General features: G+C 49.8%; 1 protein-coding gene across 2 annotated transcripts; it reads right to left on the reverse strand.

Moving 5' to 3' along the window:
* Nucleotides 1-1455: 1455 nt before the first annotated feature.
* ATF3 (activating transcription factor 3) lies at nt 1456-14722 on the reverse strand. 2 transcript variants are annotated; one of them, XM_047752349.1, is made up of 4 exons: nt 14527-14722; nt 8152-8395; nt 4079-4186; nt 1456-2924 (listed from the first exon to the last, which is right to left on the reverse strand). In XM_047752349.1, exons 2-4 carry the CDS (start codon nt 8389-8391, stop codon nt 2727-2729), a joined length of 546 nt encoding a protein of 181 aa, XP_047608305.1. In that variant the 5' UTR covers nt 8392-8395; nt 14527-14722; the 3' UTR covers nt 1456-2726. The 2 variants fall into 2 exon arrangements, with proteins under 2 accessions (XP_047608305.1, XP_047608306.1); XM_047752350.1 differs by having other exon boundaries at nt 14509-14610.
* Between the last annotated feature and the right edge of the window lie 7767 nt (nt 14723-22489).

Below are 22489 nucleotides of genomic sequence, written 5' to 3' on the forward strand. Positions count from 1 at the left end.
TCCTTTACAACTCTTTACTCCACCAACTGCCAACAACGTAGGTGTCAGGCCAGACCTCAGGGAAAAGCACAGGGACGGGATGAGGGCAGGAGGCAGGAGGGAGGTGGGCTTTCCATGTCTGGCCAGTGTGACATCACCACCCCAGCAGGAGGTAGCCCAAGGAGGAGACCCTGTCAGAGCAGGTGTCTGTCTCTGGCAGAGATCCCAGCCAAGTGTATTCTCTCAGAACCCCCACCTCCCCTCCGTCGAATGTCAAACAAGATGAACTAAGGAACTTGATGGTAAATACACATTCGTCCCTTTTTAAAAGTTAAAGTATCAAAATGTTAAACTTGGCTACAGAAAACAAAAGTATTTTTTGATGCACCCGTTAAAAGAACTTACAGTTCCACTGATGATTTACAGTGCATTTCTCAGATCAATTTTTTTTGCCACGGCCACCTCCCCTTCCTTCCTCTCTAATTCATTGTTGTCCATGGCAGCTTTAAAAGTGTCTTGAGTTTCATAACGGCTGATTGGTGGCACAGCTGGAAGGTAAATGCAAGGAAATCCTTTCTCTTCCACCAAGATAAGGAAAATAGATTATCTCCCTGAAAGAAGTGGTGAATGGTACTTCCACCAGATGCTCTTTACAGATTAGGCATGGCCCCTGATATGTAATTAAAGCAGCAAAATGAGGATGCATGTGTCACAGGTGATAGTCTTTAAAGGAACCATACAGGAGTTCCTTTAAAGGAGCAGGCACCATTCTTGTGCATGAACCTTCAACGAAGCCAACATCTTTCTGAAGTAGCCAGTTTTTATTTCTAGCTGTGAGTGCAGAGGCAAATATGTGCACAGGCAAAGAACAAGGACCCTGGTTCTCTTCCCGACCTAAGGGATCACCTGCTTTGGAGATGCCAGAAAATTACGTGGATTACTTTTCTTTGGTTTATGACACCTATCCTGTTTTAAAATTATACTCTCTCTCTCTCTTCCTCCCCATCCGCCCCTCATTCTTTTCCAAATTTGAAGTACATATTTGCAACAATGAGACATATTTGGGCATTACTAGAGATGTAATTTGGGTAAATACTTCACGAGGAGTTCTGTGACAGAATGTAAGGGGTCTGTGGTTCAAGCTGAACAAGTGTTCATTTTAGGCTTTTGTATATGCAAAGAAACTGGCAGTTGAGGTATTCAGATTTTATATCAAAATTCTATCTTAATACCCATTAGTCTAGAGGATATACTTGCTGCTGTGTTCTAGAGTTTGTCAGTGAGAAGCTGAGCATCAGAAACCACAGACTGAGGACTAGGATTGCAAGTCAAATAGCTAGTGACACCCCAGAGAACAAAGGACAGCACCTGAATAGTTAAAGCTGGAGACCACCCCCCAGCACCAAAAGAAGAGGGGAGGGAAATGGTTAGATCTCAACAAACACCCGATGGAAAGAACAGAAACCGGCACAACACTTAAGTTCACCATGTTTTGGTTCCAATATTTATTATATTGACAGGTTAGGAATACTAAGATAAATAAGTAGTATTTTCTCTTACAGAAAATTGTAATGATACTATTGAGCAGGATTAAACACTCTGAGAATTTCACAGAAACATCAGAATTTAAACAGACAGTAGCCAGAGCCCTCATGGCCAGTGTGAATGACTTTCTCACAGCTATAACTGCTCTGGGCCAGATTTCTACAAACATCTGCCTGACAGAAACAATGCCATTAACATCTAATAATGCTAAAGCCCGGGCATCACCTGGCTTCAAATGTGTCTCCACTCAGTGTGGTTTTCAATTGCAAGAAAAAGAAAATGGAATATTCTTTGGCTCTTCCAGCCTAGGAAGACATTCCTGACCTACGTCACTGAGCAGAGTCCTCACCTTTTGGAAGCTGGACTCTGTTTCTGCTTTCTTCCTGTGACATTATAACCGCGTCATAGTGCAACAGAGGACCTGCGTTAATAATGCCTGGGTGCTGAGGGGAAGGAGGCCTCTTCTGTTGGCACGCAGCAGCACTCACTGCTGGCCGGCACACTTCTGCTCCCCCGGGGCTGACAAGCTCTTCTGGCCACCTGGACACTTTGTAAGACGCTGCGTGTGGTGCTGCTAGCCCCCCAAACTCTCAGAAACCAGATCTGAGCGAAGTCACAAAGAAGTCCCAGCAGTGCTGTGCGACACAAACGTCAGAAGAGCACAATGCCTAGCTTTGAAATGAACACCTTGCACACAGTAGTTCCTGTACAGAACAGCGTATTTGCTAGAAAGCACAACCCTGGCCATTGCACGACTTCACGAGATGCCAGTCTCACTCCACATCCCCTACGAATGACAGTGGCAGCGCAGCGGCAGCGGCAGCGGAGGAGATGGCCTCACCCCACCCACCCAAGGTACAGACACGTCTGCATGAATCCTAATGGTGGGAGTTCTGGCTTTTGTAGAATCCAGATGAAAGGCAGGACCCTAACCAAGGGCCATCTGGAGAATCCAAGGATGCCCGGGATGTTAAGGCCTCAATCCTAGAGTTGAGGCAAAGGTGCCCTTGCCCAGGTCCAAAGTCCACTCTGGGTTGGAGTGGAACGGCCCGGCTGAGTCACCGAGGGCCCTCGCCTTGATGGCTCTTTGCTGCTGGGATTCGAGAGGTGCACAGGAAGTCAGCTCTCCAATGGCTTCAGGGTTTTGGATGTAAAAGGAGGATTCGATGAGGACTCCCCAGTTGCCCCCATACCATGGCTGCTTAACTCTGCAACGTTCCCTCTTTTATCTGTTGGATAAAAAGGTTTCTCTCATCTTCTGGAGTCCGCCCGTTCTGAGCCCGGACAATACACGTGGGCCGATGAAGGTTGAGCATGTATATCAAATGCTGCTTCTCATTCTTGAGCTCCTCAATTTGGGCCTTCAGTTCAGCATTCACACTCTCCAGTTTCTCTGACTCCTGGGGGACAAGCAACAGAGGGATTAGGAAGGGAGTCAAGGCCCAGCAAGGAGCGGGGGTGGCCTGCTCTTGGCTCCTGGGTGGCAGGGGTGACAGCTGGGACACATGGGGACTTATTGCACTGGGAATGGCCTGCAGAGGGAATGCCATTGGCTCCCTGCTGCAATGCCCCACAAAGCAAGAGACAGCAGTATTAGGTTCGGAAGAATTCAGAGCCCGGAGAAGCCTTTAAACTCGGAGGCTCTTTCAGAGATGCCCTTGAGTTTCCACTCAAGGTTGTGACTCTAATGGGAGGGAAGCAGCAGCAGAACCAGTGGCTCAGAGATCTCCTTTGCATGAGCCCAACAGCCCGCAAGGGCCTTGGACTGGAAAGAAATCCAGACTCAATGGTGTTTAGTCTTTTATGAGTCACTGATTTCACTGAGAAGCTCATCTCCCGAGGAAAAAATGTACACAGCAATACACAAAATGTCTTAATTTTCACTGACCCCTTGAAGCAATGAACCTGGGTGAAAGCTCTGCCTTGGACTGTCCACACTTAGGGGAGGGGACCTAGCTATTGGAAAGAACGCACATGGCCTGCTCCGCCTGCCACAGATGCCCTTCCCACTGGTGCTGTTCCCTTCTGGAACGGGAGCCGGCTGACTGCAGCTGGCAGCACAGACCGGAGAAGGGCTGCAGGGTTAAGAACTAGAAAGGAATGCAGGGCAAGTGTAACCTCTGCCTACGGATTAAGGGAATAACCTGTTTGAAGACAGTAATGAAAGGCTTTTCACAGTGAGCCAAATGAGAGCGGGCAGCTTCCCTTTCTCAGGAAAATGGGCAAGTGAAACCTATTTAACTGGACTGATATATCCTGCAGCCTGGAAGCTTCCAGACATAGATGGATCAAGTCTCCTGGGAATATGGGCATTGGACAGTCTTGTGGGTTTTAGTTTGCACACTTGCTTCTTACATGCCCAGGGTCACATTGACTGGGGCTGACAGCTTTGCTACTTCCTCATTCTGCAACTGGTATTTCTGGTACCAGCTCCAGTGCCCTTCTTGGGTAAACACTTCTGGGTGGGGGCTCTCAAACTCCCCTTCCTCACGTGACATGAGGTGGTGGAGGACAGGCGTGAGCAGGAGGAAGGGGAAAGTACAAAGTTACCCACTTTCTGCAGGCACTCCGTCTTCTCCTTCTTCTTGTTCCGGCACTTGGCGGCTGCAATCTTATTTCTTTCCCGTCTCCTCTTTTTCCTTTCATCCTCTTCAGGGGCTACCTGTAAAATTAAAGAGGCACAAGCTTAATGGGAGGCAAAAAATGCAACTCACTTCAAATACACTGCCTCTTATTGCCAACTGAACCTGGCAAACCAGGGCAGCCCTAAAGGAGCCAGAAGTAAAGCCCTAGACTTTTTGCATGAAACCTCTTTTCACATATACACATACACAGAGACTTAAGAATGAATAATGAAAATCAAAGAACTGTTAAAACTGTATTGGCAATATTAGTAAGTTAAAATTTATTGTATTTTCAAAAAGCATTTGCATTTTAAAATAGGAGTGTGCTATTCAAAGTGATAACTATTGGTAATAACTCTATAATCAGAGCAAGAAACAGATTTTTTTGTGGTTAATAGCCCTTTCCCCTAGCAGCAAGAAAGACCCCAGGAATGTCATTTCACCACCCATGCCCCCTGCATCTTCTTGGATTTATCTGTCTTTAGCTGGAGCATCATCTTAGCACCTCCTTCCTAAATTCAGGGGAAGCCCATGCAGCTCCTCAAGAAGAGGCAACCAAGCCCATTCCCCAACCAAAGTGGCGTTACCAGCCCATGGCTTGGTGCCAACTGTGGGTGGTGGACTAGGACCATCCATCGATTCATCCAACAAGTAGATACCGATGTCTTCCTCTGTGCCTCATCCTGAGCCAGCCCCGGGATCCTAGAGAACAAAACCCCATCCTGCTTTAGGATCTGATCCTCTGTGAAGTTCACTCTGATCCTGACTTTGTCTGAGGACTGAAGGGGAATCAGCAAAGTCTGGCTGCTGGCCTTGGCTTAGCGACCAGAGTCCAGCTGGAGTGAAGCACTCACGGTGGGCAGAGCAGGTGATGGTTTAGGTTGCTAATGTCAGACCTCATCCTGTCACTTGAAGTGCTCCAGACAGCAGGAAAGGGCACGAGAGCCTCACTCCGAACCAAAGAGATCCTGAGACGCCATGATCACCTCACATCTGACTTTGGATTAGATGTGACATCAACTTTTTTGGGGCTGAGATGGCGACCTTACAACATAGGAGAAACAAAGCTCAAGGGAGAAATACAACGAGAGGCATTTTTACCTTCTCTTTCTTGGTTCCAAGAACCCCAAGACATTGGGATTAGAATAAATTGTCTCTGAAACCTAGCTTCACCATCTCTTAGCTATGAGTACTTGGGCAAAGTTATCACACTCTTCTGAGCCTCGGTTTCCTGATTGTGAAATGGGATCAGTAATCTCACCTCCCTAATAGGATTGTGATGAGAATCAAATTAATTAATATATGTGCTCTGCACAGGGTTTCGCGTATAGTCAGTGCTATGAAAGCTTTAGTTATTATCATCATTAACATCTTCATTAAGAACTCAGTAACTCTAGTATGTGCTTTGCAACTAACTCTACATGTGTTTTGGAATAGGGAGAGTAGTCCAAGTTTTCTCCTAAGAAGAAGTACTTGAAAATAGAGCAAATCTCAGTGTCACACTGTCAGACATAGAAAAGCCTTTCTAAAGGCCATTTAGTTCAGTCCCCTCACTCTGTTGATGTGGAAATGAGGCACAGAATGGCCAATAGTAATGTCCTCAAGGAGGCCCAGGAATCACCAGCTCATGGTCACCAGACGTAAAGCCAGGCCTGTGGCTCCTTGTCCTGCATCCTCTCTTGGCCCGGCTGCCTCATTCCATCTGCTGCCTTCTCTCCTGGGATCTGGGGAGCAGGCTCATAACTGCCCAGGATGCCTATGGTTGTCACAGACTCAGTGCCTCATTTTAAGCTGAGAATTAAGGCAACCTAGGGGACCAGAATATTCAGCTAGGTCATTTGGTGTATTATCCCCCCAGTAGAAAAGTCTATTTGCTAAACTGACCTAAGATCAGAAGGTCACTTGATGAACAAAGAAGCACAGTCTATGAGTTGGGTGGTTTTAAGGAGTGTTTCCATGAAGCAGGGCTGCTTGCTTCTTCTTCTTCTTATTTTTTTTTCTTTTCTTTTTATGACTGCCCTGCGGCATATGGAAGTTGGAAGTTCCCGGGCCAGGGGTGGAATTGGAGCTGCCCTAGCTGCAGCCTACACCACAGCCATGGCAACACCAGATCTGAGCCACATCTGAGACCTATGCTGCAGCTGCAGTAACACTGGATCCTTAACCCACTGAGGGAAGCCAGGGATTGAAGAGGCAATGTCGGGTCCTTAACCTGCTGGGCTATAATGGGAACTCCATGCCTGCCTCTTCCTCTGGAGAACCCTGAAAATATCCTTCCAATGCTTTCCTTCCTTCCGTGGGCACCCTACTACTTCTGCTGCATTCTATTATCACAAGACATTTAATTAGAAATTTACAAAATTTTTTTTCCCTTGAATGTCCCATGTTCCATCCTGCAGTGTCCTGTATTGGACTGGGCACCGGTGACCTCTGAGGTTAACTGGGGTACAGCCAATGCCCCCAGTGATGCCTTGTGGATACAGTATCATATAGATGTCTTGCCTACCATTCACTGGGTGCTAACTCTCGGCCAGGTCCTCTGCTAGACCCTTAACAAATGTCATTTCATTTAACCCTTAGATCAGTTCTATACAGGAGTCATTATTACCCCCCCCCCAACAGAATCATGAAGATTCTTAACCAACTTCCTTTAAAACTCAGTTCTTTTCTGGCCAGGTCCATTGCCTCTAACCCAAAGGTAGTGATCACGCCCGTCAAGTAAGCTTGAAACACTCCCATCTCGCATCCGTGAGGGGAAGACCAACAAAACAACGGAGACCGTGACTCTGAGCCCCCACACCATCTCCAGCAACCACCTTCCAGGCTTCTGACTGTGTCTGTTTTTCCAGGTGTCTTATAAAAGGTTGCCAAGCAGAGACCAGCACAAGTGTCAGAGACAGAAGAGAACCTGGAACAGAACCTGTACCAAGGCTGTGAGCATGGCCGGCTTGTCCTTGCTTCACAGTCTGGCCTCCTGGCTTCTTGTGGTGATGAAAATCATCACCACAGTCTGCTTCTTCAGAACAACTGGACGCAGAAGGTGATCTCATACAGATTCGTGGCTTAAATACCATCCCAAGCTGATGGCTTCCAACTCTGTATCTCCAGCTCCGACTCTCCTCTGAACTTTAGCGCCACACCAACTGCTTCTTCCACACCTGCACGGGGGTGTCGGATGGGACAGGCACTGCTCTTGTCCCACAACCCCAATCTCAGCAGCAAGTGGGCTCTCCGTCCTTACTACCACCAGGTCAGAAAGTCTGAAGTCCCTGTTGAGTCCTCCACGTGGAGTCATGCTCCACGCAGGACTCCAGGAAATCAGCTACATCATCAACACAGTTCCAGAAGCCGCTGACGTCTCGGCACCTCTCTGCCCTCATCCAGCCGCAGACCGTCTCTTTTCGGTACACTGCTCTGCCCTTGCCGCTCCTGCCCATCCTCAACATGACGGCCAGGGTGATCATTGAAAGATAGTCAGACCGTGTGGCTCCGCTGCTCAGAGGCCCTCCAGCGTCTTCCCTCCTCTCTGAGTAAGTACGTGGCACGGCTTTACGGTCGCGTGTAAGACCCAGCGTGATCTGGCCGCTACCCCTGACCTCGCTTCCCACCCCCCATCCCAGCCACTTGGCCCACGGGTACACCAGCCACCCTCTTCCCTGAGTCTTACCCCTGATCTTTTGCCAGGTACCCACATGGCCTGCATCTGCTCCTCCTCCAAGTCTCTGCTCAAAGGCCATTCTATTAGTGATGCCTGCCTGGACCTCTTGATGTAAGACAGCCACCCCACCCCTGGCCCACTCCCCTGACCCCTTTGCCCCGGCTCTCAGATTATGTACTTACTTATTGTGTGTGTTGTCAGTCTCTGCCCAGTGGAAGGCAGGCTCCCTAAGGGCAGTGATTTTGTTTCTTTTATTCACTGCAGCTCCCTGCCTAAAGTGTTCCCGGCACGGGGAGGTGTGTGATAAGTAAGTGCCGAAAGGACGGGGACCCCGCGAGAACCTACCTCGGCTTTCGTGACTGACATCTCGAGGGGTCTGCCGCTGACGGTGACCGACTCCAGCGCCGAGGACATCCGGTGGCAGAGGTGCTTGTTCTGGATGGCGAACCTCAGCTCTTCCTTGACAAAGGGTGTCAGGTTAGCAAAATCTTCAAACACCAGTGACCCAGGAGGGGACAGGCAGGGGACGATGGCAGAGGCACTGACTTCCGAGGCAGAGACCTGGCCTGGGTGTTGAAGCATCATTTTGCTGAAAGACACATCAAAACCCAAACTACTTCAGGGATGTGGGGGATGGGATCAAGTACCCCCCCCCCACACACACACCCGTGACCTCCAACACTCAAGTCCCACCCCCAGAGGAAGGTCCCACAAGCCCCCCAGCTTCTGCTGTTCTCATTTCACGCCACCCTCATCTCGAGTAAAGCAGTTTCTTAAAATAACCCAACTCAGCGATGTGGATAAAATGCCTAATTGAAGTTTATATGGGGTGGCATTTAAGGCTGTTCTGAATTCATAAGAATTATTAGCGTTGGCTGGTGTGCCTGTATGCAAAGTAGCCTCTAACAGTCCTGAAAGAGGAAGAGCATTAAAAAAAAAATCAGTGAGACTATTTTGGAACCCCATTTGTAGTCTCCTTTTTGAAAAGATATTTGGAAGGTATCTGAAATCGAGTGGCATCTATCAGGGAGTGCAAGTAAAGCAAGGAGTGAGGGACCCTTGAATTGAGCAAACACAGCTCTAAAGCTTCTCCCTTGGGAAGCTGGATCCAAGTCAACAAGAATGAGGACAGTAACTGTAGCAGGTGTGTTTCTTCGCCCCAGTTTGGCAAGGTATGGGGCGTGAGAATTCAGGTCACAAGGGACTAGTGGTCCCTTCCTAAGGTTAAGGCTGGTGAAGCAAAAGACCTCGGAGTAAAGAAAGTGAGGCACTAAGAATTTGGACCTCTCTTGGAGAGTATTGCTCAGCCCCGTGGTGTTTGGAGGGGCTTGGGCTGTGGGCAGAGGGGGGGCCCTGGGACTGGCTCTGGCACTAAGGAGCAGTGTGACCTGAGCTCTCTGAGTCTCAGTCTTCATATGACAAATGTCTGGGACCTCCTGCAGCACTGGAACGGGGGTCTCCTCTGTCGCTCTTTCCAGAGCCTAGCCCAGCGCCTGGCACCAGCTGCTCCCAGTGCCTACTGACTGCTGGAGACTATCCGACTGAATACATAAAACAGGGAAGGGGCGGTCCAATCAAACGGCCTCTGAGGTCCCACCTACCTCTGCTGCTCTATAGCCAGGGAACCCCAAGGGACAACCAGAAGAAAATAAAGGGCAGAAACAGTAATGGTTCCATGGTTCCAGTTCTATAAATCTTTCCCAGCCATCCCCCCTTATCCCTGCCATCAGTTTTCCAGGTGCCATGAGTGTGGGGATTGTCAGGGCCGACGGTCCCCTGGGGCATCCCTCTCAATCTGGGACCTACAGTCATTAGCCGAGTCCAGCCAGACAAGAAGCCCTTCATGTAACAAGTGCCTCCTTCCTGCCAGAAACCTGATACGCATCATTTCACTTAATCTTCATGAGAACCCAGTTAGGTCCTAGTCCCATTTTATAGATGAGGTAACTGAAATTTAGACAAGCTAAATAAGTTATTTGTCCAAAGTCATAGAGTTTAGTATGAGGCAGCATCAGGATTTGGAATTAAGTCTGATTCCAGAACTCATGCCTTTAATTTATAGAATGTAGAGAATTAATCTTCATTGCAAAAGCAAACAAACAAAAAATCAGAGAAAACTTTTCTTGGGGAGTGGGTGCAGGCTTGGGGATGAGTAGGGCTCCTGGAACTGAGGTGATGGTGGGGAGACTAAGCAAAGAGCCATGGGGAAAACTTGAACTCTGTAATGAATGGCTGAGCTTCCTCTGCAGGCGGCACGCTCAGGCTGTTGTCTGCTTTCAGGGATTATGTGTAAGTGGGTCTTTTATGCACAAAATTCCCAGACTGGGGTCAGAACATCAGGATTTGAGGGCCACTCCCTCAAGGGTCATCCTTATACCTCCCAGAGCCTTCTTTCTCTTCTGTAAAAGAAGGCCAATTAACAATCACCCTCTTTGCCCATAGAGTTGTACAAAGTGTTGAAGAAATAATACCTGCGTGTACCCTGGAAAACCGAAAGCAACTAGGGAATATCTTATTACTGGGCCTCCCAGGCATCTCCCCAGCCCAGGGCTGGCTCTCTGAAGATGCTCTGTGGGGTCCAGGTGGGAGGGTGGCTGGTCACTCTTTGATCTCAAACACTTCTGAATAGAACACCCTCGCCTCTAAATCCCCCTTAAGATCCAAGATACACTGATGAGGGCAAGCATGCCAGGCCAGCAAACGCCACTGCTGTTGACTATTCAGAAAAAAACCAGGAAGTGTATGTAATTCTCTTCTCAAAGCTCTGTGTCATGAGTCAGAGCTGATGTTCTTCTATCAGTTTAATCCTATAATCTTAGGATGCCGGGAGGAGACTTTTCTGGCAGGTGATAAACTCTGAGAAGTCAGCTTTCCAAAGCCGGAGGCTTAAGATTCTCCCATGCATTCATGTTTTCCCTCCCTTTCCAACTTCATTAAAACACCCAGTAGTTCAGGGGTGGAATTCAGAGCTACCCCTGGGCTGGCCTTTGTCTGGAGAACTGTGTGGCTTCGTTTTACAAGGGCAGTTTGAATTCTGCCACAGTTGACTGCAGTTCCATTTCACCTCCCAACTAAGTTTATTAATGTGCTCTCAGTGTTTGGGGGGTCTGCTGTTTGGGACGTCCCCCCTCCCCTTGTTAGTGTAAAGTCAGCAGTCCTGATGAAAGAAACTAAAGAATGTCAGCGGTATGGAATGCTTTTATGAAAAGCATCGAGTGGGCTTATTTGAAGATGGAAACAGGTTGTAAAAATGTTAAAAGCCTCTCAGAGAGTAAAGCAGTTGTATCTGTAGAGATCTGGGCTTTTCCTATACTTGGCTAAAGCTTAGTTACTTGAGATACTTTCTAGTTATTCCTTGACTCAGTCTTTTAAGGTGTGATTCAGCCTAGACTCAGGCTGTGTCCCTGCAGGAAAAATGAAGTTAAATCTTCAGACAGCTTTTCAGAAAGTTGGGACCCTCTCACATTCCCCTCATTGAAGAAAAAAAAATGTTTGGGGATTTTTTGAGCTGACTTTCTCCATTGATCTTAAAATTGTCCAGACCTACTACAAAGAACCTGCATTTTGCTTCTGCTTCATTATCTCCAATCAGAGATCATGTCATATCATCAGTAGTTTCATCATTTTCAAGAAAGTGAAACTTTACTCATTTATTTCTTTAACTGGAAATTCAGCTCCCAGATTTTATTTCCCAGTAGCTGCTACTAGGTTGAATTTTCACTTTTAATTTTCATCTCTTTCCACTAAGCACTGCTCATAAAACATCTTATAGAAGGAAGCCAGTTCTTTCACCAACTTCCTATCTTGGTCTTTCTCCTAGCCCACTGAAGGCTGTAGGTATAAGGCTGGGCATCAGGCCCAGAGATGATGCTTGCAAGCCTGTCACTCTCACTCCCCCAGCGACAGGCTTTCTGGACCTCAGTCCCCTCATCTGTCAAATGAGACCAGTACCACCTGTGCCTTCACAGGGCTGTCAAGAAGATCATATGAGATTTGTGAAGGGGATTTACATATCCTGGATGGCCATGATTGCTGTGATTCCACGTTCCTCATGTTGGGGGAGGGGACTCATATCGCTGCTGTTAATGCAACTTAGCCCCCATAAATTAGGAATTCACTGGAACCATCAAGAAGTTCAGGTCACTCACAGATTCTTTTGTACTCTGATTGACCTCTGGGCTCTTGACACACCAGATCAATTCCACCCCACTATTTGCTGGCACCAGCTTGTCTCCACTGGTCTTAAGTACTTGAGAAATAACCAGTTCTCACGCATGAAACCATTTCTGGTTTCTGTGGTGTCCTGGTTGTATACTTCCTCCTCCCCAGGCTGGGTAACTCTTGGAACCACTGACCCTGTTCCATGCCCAGCTAGTTTGAAAAAGGAAGAAATCATGAGCTCCGTACAGTGGGATAGAACACCCAATATCAGAGTCATCCAGGTCAGATCTTCATTTGGTAATGGAGTAAAACAGGGTCCATCTAGGAAGGTAAAGGGAGGTGCACAGGCCAGAAAGCTGGTGAGTGGCCCAGCCCAGGCCAAGCTGTTGACCATCCCCCTGCTGCTCATTTTGCTCCATCACCAAAAGAGATTCAACACCACGAGGCTCAACCAGCAAGGCAAATGGAGAACAGAGCCATTGGCCAGGTAGATGAGAAGTTCGTAATCTTAGTAACCTGTACCCACCGCAGAGGAGGCTTTGATAGTGCTAAGACAGGGAGGGAGTATAGGCGAAAGAGAACAATGGGGAGAAAAGACCCAGAAAGAGAAAGAGAAAGGTGTGGTTAAGACAGGAAGGGAGTTCCCCTCGTGGCTCAGCAGTTAATGAACTCGACTAGCATCCATGAGGACTAGGGTTCGATCCCTGGCCTCGATCAGTGGGTTAAAGATCCCGTGTTTCGGTGAGCTGTTGTGTAGGTCACAGACTGCAGGTCGAATCTCGAGTTGCTGTGGCTGTGGTGTAGGCAGGAGGCCACAGCTCCGATTCGACCCCTAGCCTGGGAACCTCCATATGTCGCAGGTGGGGCCCTACAAAGACAAAAGACCAGGGAAAAAAAAAAAAAAAAGGGAAGGATCTGGAGGCTCCACAGGTGCTGGGTGTAGTATCTTATTAACACTGTGTCTGGAGTGCTGCCTGCGGTGTTGCCTCTGAAACCATTCAGACAACTTCAAAACCATTCATACAACACCTCCACCCCAGCCCGCATCCAGGATATCCTCAAAGCAATAGCTTATGTGTTAGCATTACTCCACAACAAATGCTAAATGCAAAACAAGGAGACAGTCATACCAATTGCTCCTTCATTTAAAAAGACAGAGGCCCCAAACAGATGTGACCATCACCCACAGTGAAATGGATGCATTGAGAGCGCACCCCGATATTCTAGTGCCAGATTTGATTTTTCTGGCTCCATTAAGAGTTGAGCAACTCCTTTATTTGTAAGGAAGCATATGTGATTTGGTAATGAAATGAGGGAAAAGAAAATGGTTAGGAGGAAAGGAAGTAAGTCGATGAGATCAAATAGAGAAGGAGAACCATTCCAGCAGATAGGACGCTGGGAAGGGAAGAGATCCTCTCCCCATAAAGTCCCTTTCCCCCACTGCCTCGGAGGCTGGCCAGGGACATCCAAGCCCCCTCATTCAAGTCATTCAAATCCCCTCAGCGGTCCCTTTTCCCTTAAACCACTCTAAAATCTGAAACTCTTGGTCTAGAAGGGACTGTAAAAGTTATCCGATCCAGCCACCGCCTCGTGCTGGCAAACAGGCGGAGGGGGCTAGGAGTGTCTATATGCCCGCATTTCCCAGCTGGGGATACCGAGGCTGCACATCTAGTGCAGTATAAGCTCTCAGTGTCCCGGCCGCTAGACCAAGAGCCATTCTCTCAGTTATCTGACCTGACTTCACACTCTCGCTTCCCCCTTACGGTAGGTCGGTACCCCTGGATGAAAAGCAGAGAAATCCGCAAACCGCCAGAGGAAGAGTCGGAGCTTGGGTCAACGGGTAAGAGAGAAAAGCGTGTGAAAAACGCGGGACGGGACGTTTCAGGCCCAGGAGCTCGGCACAGGTGCCGGGAGCCCTCTCCGCCTTCCGCCCTGGGGCGGCGAAAGGAGCGCGCGCCTCCTTCAAACTTAGCCCAACCAACTTTTAGCTCCCCGCCACCGGCGCGGCTTCCACCGCCCCGCGCTCTCGGGTGTGTAAGGCGACCCCCAGCGGCCACGCCTGCGACCCCGGCTCGCCTGCCCCTTGCCCATTCATTCCGCTCTGCCCCTGGGGCAGCTCTGCCGCGAGCCCGGGCCTCCGCGCTTCTCGGGAAGGCTGGGGTCGGAAAATGTCCCTGCGCACGGAGCGAGGGATGGAGCAAGACGGCTAGCGGGAAAGGCTGGGACACCCCGCGCACCCACCTCGCCTCTCCTCGCCCGCTCCCAGGGGGTAAATTCAGCGCGAGGGCTGAGAGGGGCTGTGCTCCGAGGCCGATTGAGAAGTGGGAGGCGGACCTCTCCGTCACCGGGAACACCTCGCGCCCCAAGTCAAAAGAGAAAGTTCTTTGAGAGAAAGTTTCTAAAGCGCCGAAGAGCGGTGGCGGCTGGGAGAAGTTCAGCCGGAGTTCTTTTGAAGCCCAAGGCTGGGGGCAAGGGTCGGGGACTGGTTACTAGAGGGGCGCAAAGGAGTGAAAGCTAGCTACCCTTGCCGCGTTCACTCACTCGGCTTCTAGCGCTCACCTCCTGTCTCCACTCAGGGTGGCCAGGGTCCGGAGGGCTGGCGGGGTCGGGGTGGGGTCTGGCTGGCTGTGGGGCCGACGGGCAGGCACGGAGGGCGCTCGGCCGGGGCGCGATCTGGCGGGTCCGCTGGGGCGGCGGCGCGGGGACAGCGCTGTGCTCTGCGCGCCTCTCTGCGTGCGACTGTGGCTGGGAGTGCGTTGCATCACCCCTTTTATAGCCCTCCGGCTGGCGACGAGCCCATTTACTCCGGGTTACCAGTCCCGGGCTGACGTAATGCTATTAATAGCTTCCCCGGAGAACCAGCCGAACAAGGCTGGGCAGAGGGCGGAGGGAGGGGGGAGGGGCCAAAGAGGAGGAGGGGAAAGTGGCGGGGGAGCGGCGGGGGGGGGGGGGGGGGACTGGTGATGCAAGCTCGGGGAGGAGCCGGCCCGGGCGCGTTCTCCCGGCCTGGAGCGCCGGGGCACACGCGCACGCCCGCCCTCTCTCCATATCAGGACCGGAGCCGCCCGGGCTGGCCGCCAGATGTGCGTACTCACTGCTGCGTGTTCGAGGCATGAGCCAATGGTGCCCAAGCCAGAGGCATGACTCCACCGCGCTGGCATCTCTCCCTCCGCTAGGTTGGGGAAGGGGAGGGGGGGCGGCTGGAGAGGCGGGTCCTGGCAGCTGTCCAGACTAGGTGAGGCTGGGAAGCGGGCAACGACCTTTCTCTAAAATGCGTGGTCATTTTCTGGAGCTTCAGGAAAATACCCCGTTGCCAGCTAAATACCTCCTCAAGTAAGAGGGCCGCGTAGGAACAGAAGCGTTAGCCTGCGGTGAGGGAGAAGGGCTCAAGCGCTCCCTACGCTGAACCCACGCCGTTACCCCCGGGGGTAACCTAGGCGGCGGGGGCCGTGAGAAAGTGTGTCGGTTAACCCAAGCGCGGAGGGCAGCCCACGCCCGCGGCCCACGCACGTCCCACTGGCGCTCCCCGCGGAAGCATCTCCTGGCGAGTTAGAAGCCCGACTTCGAGGCGAGGGCGAGTGTAGGGCCGTATGGATTAGGATTTTTGTTTTTTTGTTTTTTAAACAGCCACAAATTGTTTGAAATTGACATTGAAACAACCCGTGGAAAGATGAGCGACCTGGAGAGGTAACTCAGAGAGGGGGTAAGAGTAAGACTGAAGCCTAAAGGCCAGGGAGAGTAGCAAAGGCCGGGCGAGGGTTGCCTCGCCGTCAGGCAAAGTTGCGGGAAGACCCATCTTCGGCTTTCCCGTGTTTTTCCGCGCCCAGAGAGGATTGGGTTGGGACTCGGCAGCCCGGACTGGAGACGCACTGACAGCAGCCGAAATGAAGCCCCGTGGCAGGAATCCTTTCCGCCCCGAAGCCGGGTGGCGGGAGGGGCGGGGTCTTGTGGCCCAGATTCCAGCCCAGGCTTCAGCAGAACTGAACTTGAACCTTAAAATCGATTTCCCAGTTCCGATTCCCCGACCCCAGCTGTTCTGGATTGGAGAGCAGCAGAATCAGGGACCTTCTCGACTGCTCGCCGACGAATATAGGTGGATGCGAGTGTGGCCCGCCATGTTACCTACCTATTTGGGAGGAGACCCGCGCGCGCCTGTGGGGTGTGGGGGCACCTGCTTCCACCTGCCTTTACGGAGAGAGGCGATCCAAGGTCACACTTTGGTAATTTGGGGTAGGAACTAGAAGGGTTCCAGAGCCCAGATCTTTCCCTCAGCCCCGCCCCACCTGCAGCCCTAGGTTGTTAACAGTTGTGGATGGAGGGGCCTGTCTGTCTGTCTGTGTGTCTCTCCTGCATACAAAGACAGAGTCCGTACCCCCGGGGAATCAGTTCCTCTCCTCAGCCTCCCTTAATTGCTCAGCAGCCTGGGACAGATACCCTCAAAGGTGCAGATAAAGCTGAGTCCCTTGTACCTGGGTTCCACCCTCGAATCCGAGCCTCACCCAGAACACCCCCACCCCAAACTTTAGGCCCGGGACAACTCGGAGAGAGGTCTTAGAAGTCCACCCGCCGCCGGGAGCCCCGGATTTCCATGCAGGATTCTCGGGGATGTGCCCGGGATCTCACTGGGTTTCCAGCGGAGTCGGGAGGGAAGCGTGGGGCGGTTGTTTTTGCTTTACTTTTCGCCGTAGTAACGGGCTTCCTGGTCCCACCCCCACGCCCCAGGCCCCCACGCCCCGCCCTCTTGCCGAGGCACCGGCGGCAGGTAAACCCCGGGCGTGTCCGCACAACCCCTAAAACACAACGAGAGCGGGAAGGGCGTTTATAAATTTTCGTGAGTTATGTGGGATTCTCTACAGATCTTGTCTATCTCTTTGTCCGCTGCTCTCGAGTGAGTTGCACCATTATAAAGTGAAACAAGGCGGGGGGGGGGGGGGTGCGGGGAACGCGTGAAAGCTTTCTCCTCCCTACCTTTTCCCTTCGTGCAATGCCCACAGAAACCTTTAACCAGTTGACATTTTAAACTGGAATTCCATTAATACACTCAAGCCAGATTTGTGGAGGTTTTGTCCTGTCCTTAAGGGGAAATTCAACTTCGGGCATAGGTAAACAGCCAGACCAATCTCCACAAACACAATGCAAGAGACAGGTAATTAAGACAGAGAAGCCCACAGCCCCTGATTGGTTTATTTTTCTTACCGTGATGCCTCTCCTCCTATTAAATCTGTTTCATTCTAATCTTGGTTTTGAATCCCCAAATCACACCTGGGTAGAAATGCTGTCAGCTGCCAGACAGACTTCTGAGCCTTCCTTTCCCACTGAAACTCTAAAAGAATCTTGATAGATTTGTAAGTCCACCCCCTTGTGAATGAAACTCTTATCCAAGGAAAACAAAACCTACTGCTGCTGCCTCCCTGCCCCCAGCTCCCAGGAGAACTTCGACATCCGCCTAAAGGGAGAGAGGCTGGGAAAGAGCAGGGGGAGGGAGTAGCCCCAAGGTGTGTGCCCAGAGGGCATGATCCGTGGCATCTGAATTCTGTGCATCCTCATTTCACCCTGACTTTGCTTCCTGCCACCAGTGTCCAGCATGCAAACTCTGTACCACCTAGAGGAGGGCAAAGAAAGCTCCCCAGATCAAAATGCTTCTCTACACAAAGGCAAAGAATACCCCTTTCCTCCTTGAGAAGGAAGCCCTTGGTAGGGTTATTTCAGGGGTTAATCCTCACTGAAAGAGGGTTAAGCAGAGGCTTGAATATTGCTGAGGTTTTACCCTGGAGAATCGCCTGGGGAATCTGCGTTCAGACCAGCCCCCCGTGTGTTTGCTGAGTGAGATAAGAATTGGAAACTTCATGTTGGGGCATGTGCAAAAGAAAGGGAAAAAAGTTAAAAGGGGAGGGGATGGAACCAGGCAGCTAAAAACAGCCCACTGTAGCAACAGAATCTAAACATCAAAACATTGCAGGGAGCCAAAAGAGGGGAAAAAAAAGTTCAAGAGATATTTAAAGGTTTTAGCAGTTTCTGAGTCCAGGGAGCAGTCCCTTCCCACTCCTTCCCCCCCACCCCATTCTTCTTCAAACCTCAAGACTGTATTTGTTCACCCAGCTCTGGAGAGGCAGGCAAGACAGAAGTTGAAATCAGCCGGGGTACTAATAGCCCTGACCTGAGTCAACACACTTCTTCACCTCAGAAAGGGAGTAGGGTGGTTTTTCTTCTTCTCTCTTCTGCTTTCCAAAGCCCATGCTTTCGATAAAGTCAGTCTGAAAGTGAGGGTTAGTAATTTAAGAGTCTTTTCCCTCAGGAAATGTGGGGAAGCATTGTACACCGGGCTCTGAACTGGGGAAGGTGGCACTTTGCTTTCGGATTCATCGCTTTGCAGCTCTGTCACCTTGGATAAGTCATTTCACCCTCTGCGTCAGTTTCCTCAGCTGAAAAATGGCACTGATAATAACACCTAATGTATACGGCTTCCTTGAGGTACAGAGCCAGTCCTCTGCAGTGGTTCATTAATTATGATTCAAGGATGGCATTCTGGGGATACCCCTAAATCTCTCCCAGAGCCCACTCTGTCCCTCCAGTCAGTGGCAAGGGCATTGTGGAAGAGTGGCGCTATGTCCAGCAACGACCTCTTTCAGGGGAGCAGGGATAAGACTCCACAAAGAAAACAATGAGAACGAGGAGTTTCTGTCCTGGCTCAACGGAAATGAATCTGACCAGTAACCAGGAGGACACAGGTATGATCCCTGGCCTTGAGCATCGGGTTAAGTATCCAGCATCACCGTGAGCTGTGGTGTAGGTCGAAGATGCAGCTCGGATCTGACACTGCTATTGCCGTGGCTGCAGCTACAGCTCTGATTCGACCCCTATCCTGGGAACTTCCATATGCCACAGGTGCAGCCCTAAAAGGACAGAAAGGAAGGGAGGGAGGAAGGAAAAAAGAAAGAAAATGAGAGCAAGCCCCACTGTCCATCTACACAACTTTGGTGCATATGCAGGGCTCTCAGTGCAGGGCAGACCAGTGCTAAGTTCCCTGGGCTGGGGTAGGGGGTTGAATTCTCATCTGGTCCTGCCTTTATAATTCTTGAGAAAGACACTCCATGCAAAGCACTCCTCCACTCTAAGGACCCATCTTCTCTGAAGTGAGGAGCCCTGGGCTGAGCTCTGAGGTTCTTGAAGGAGACCTTCTGCAGATGTATCTTATAACTTCTCCTGAGAGAGCTGGAGGGAGAGAAGGCATCAGAGGAAGACACTGGATAGCACAAAGAACAGACCCATTTCAATCATCTCTCCTTCCTTCCCAAAACTGCAGTTAAGAAATGTCCAGGAGCTCCCTGGTGGCTCAGTGGGTTAAGGGTCTGACGTTGTCACTGCTGTGGCTCAGGTTGCAGCCTCTGTGGTATGGTTCCATCCCTGGCCCCAGAACTTCTGCATGCTGCAGGTGAGGCCAAAAGAAAGAAGGAAAAAAAGGAAGGAAGGAAGAAAAAAGAAAGGAAGAAAGAGAGGAAGGAAGAAGGAAAGAAATGTTGTCCAGCTTGATTTTGAAACACAGCCTGTGGGCCTGCAACCTTCCTTTCTTCCTCCCCGCCCCCCTTCTGCTCTCCCTCTCTCTCTCTCTCTCTCTGAACATTTCAGAGGAATTTTGCCAATGAACTTGGCGCCTTGCTAGATAGGAAGGGGGTGGGAGTGGAGTATCCCAGGAAGAGATAGCATCTTTGGGGACCTTCTTGCATGCAGTCCATCTTCTATGCCATAGATGTCTACCTTGGACATAGGACCAAAGCCCAGATAGAAGTGTTTCCCATTTTAGATGGAGATCCTGGAGCCCCATGGCATCCAAGATTGAAGTCCCAGAAGCCAGGGGATTAATAGGACTCAGGAAACCTGGGACCCACTTAAAGTTTTCCCTCCAGACAATTGAGTGAGTTAGTGTAGGTTGTAAATACTTCGATGTGTTCCAGTCTGTAATTTATATTTAATATTTACTCCCCCCAAAGTGTAGTAAGAAACAATGAAATACCAGATGTGAGAATCATTTTAAAATAATTAAAAGAATCATACTTTTAGAGATTCCTTTGGGTGGAAGTTCCCATGTGGCTTAGTTGTAACAAACCCAACTAGTATCCATGAGGACACACACAGGTTTGATCCCTGGCCTCACTCAGTGGGTTGAAGGATCCAGTTTTCCTGTGGCATAGGCCAGTGGCCACAGCTCTGATTCAACCCCTAGCCTGGGAATTTCCATATGCCGCAGGTGCAGTCCTAAAGAGACAAAAAAAAAAAAATTCCTTTGGGGAGCTAATATAAATTTATCATTATGAAAATTTGGTAAGTGAGCAAAAGAAAAAGATTACCATAATTCAAAACGATTAGCATTTTGGTGTCTTTTCCTCTGGTCTTTTTCTCATGCATATGATTTTTTAAAACCAAATTGTGATTGAGATTGTGAGCAACTTTGAAATTTGTTCTTTTACTTATTACTCCAAATTGTATGTGGTCTTTATTACCATAAGTTTTTCCTACAATATGTTATCCATTTTATTGTGAAATGTAGCATACATATACATGGTCATAAGTACTTATATATTCATTTTGATAATAGACTTCGAGAACCTACCATCCAAGTGAAGAAGTAGACCGTTACCTCAAATACTGAGAAGCCCCCACGTGACCATCCCTGATCAAATCCACCTCTCTCTAACTCCCAGAGGTGACCACCGTCTTGAGTTTTATTACCATAATTTTTAATGGCCAATTGTCTTGATACAACTTAGTCATTCCCCTACTTTTAGCATTTAAAGTGTTGCCAATATTTTGCTAGAGTGCTCTGAAAATTAGAATCCTTATTATGGGGAAGAGGCATCAAATTCCATCATTGCCCAGGTTGTTTAAATGAGATTAGAGATGGGCTCTTGATTTGTCTTCATATGCTGCATGGGGCATAGTGGAAGGTGGAAGGACCCTCCAAGAATCGTCACCACCTGAGCATTTTCCTGGTTTCCTAACGTTCAAATAAACGAAATCCTGCAGGCACTTTTCCCCGCTTTCCCTTTCTACCTTCCCATCCTCTTTTCTTTGTCCTCCTCAGAACAGACAATCTGGTCTGCAGCAGGGGGAGTGGTACCGCGGCAGAACAGCTGGAGTGATGCTTCTGCCTGTGCCTTCCAGGCAATAGCTCACTGTGGCTTAGGTAGCACCTCTGCCCTGACATCTCCTATGCCAGCTCAGTGGCACTGAGCGTCACGGGTGGCAGAGGTGATACTAGATGGGGACCACTGGAACAGGTTCCTGGAGCCTGGTGCCACTCATTCTGCCAACCACAAAACAGCAGAGCCAAAAGGACCTTGGAAGTCACCTACTCCCATTGAAGTGGGCATGAGCTTGTACATGGGTACACCCTTGTGCCCCAGAGCCAGGAGGCAAACAGAGGGCGTCTTACTGGAGTGTGTGTCCACTTAATGAGTTAGAGTGCTTTAAATATTGTTTTATGTTAAACAAATATGGATATGTTGAATTTAAATATGTCACATAAGAGTTTTCAAAGAAAGGAAGAAGATACCACATACATTTGGAGCTTGGGATGGGCTAAACTCCTAGGACCTTGGGAGGATTAGTTCCCTCTCATCTGTCTGCCTTTATTATTATTATTATTTTTTTGTCTTTTGTCCTTTTAGGGCCGCACCTGTGGCATATGGAGGTTCCCAGGCTAGGGTCTAATCAGAGCTGTAGCCGCTGGCCTTCGCCAGAACCACAGCAACTCAGGATCCGAGCCTCGTCTGCAACCTACACCACAGCTCATGGTAACGCCAGATCCTCAACCCACTGAGCAAGGCCAGGGATTGAACCTGCCACCTCATGGTTCCTAGTCGGATTCGTGAGCCACTGAGCCACGACGGGAACTCCTTGTCTGCTTTTAATTGTAAAATAATATGAGCAAGTGCTATTAAGTAGCCCTCACTGTTTTCCAGACTGTGGGCTAAGCCCTTGGCATAGAGATACTGCCTGTTACCCTCATAACCACCCTGTGAGGTAAAGACTCTGAACATCTCCACTCTGGAGATGAGGAAACTGGGGCACAGAGAGAGTAAACAGTTGTCAGAGGTTACACAGCTAGTGAGAGCCAGAGCAAGATCGGAGCCCGGGCAGCCTGGCTCCCGAGGCTGGGTGCTTAACCGCAGCATCTGCTGCCTCTCGGCACATGCTCACAGGAAAACCTGGGGAGCTCTGATGCGGCTCAACGTGCTCACTTGATGGTTGGGCAGTTGAGTTCAGAGAGGAGAAGTGTCTCTTCTTACTATTCTCCAGAGTCATAAATTCTTACACCAAAAGGCACCTAGCAGCAGACATCTGAGCCTGCTGTTTGCCCATTGCCCCAGGAGATGCTCCATTTGTTAAGATGGGGCCGAGGTAAAGAACACCTGATGGTGAGAGGGACACACAAACTTTTAAGGGCACCCTGTGCCCGTGGCTGATCCCATACAACATCCCCAGAGCTGAAAGGGTGAGTGGCAGGGGGTGGGAACCAGGGATA

Source organism: Phacochoerus africanus, chromosome 11, assembly GCF_016906955.1.
Source record: "Phacochoerus africanus isolate WHEZ1 chromosome 11, ROS_Pafr_v1, whole genome shotgun sequence".
Classification (NCBI taxonomy): domain Eukaryota; kingdom Metazoa; phylum Chordata; class Mammalia; order Artiodactyla; family Suidae; genus Phacochoerus; species Phacochoerus africanus.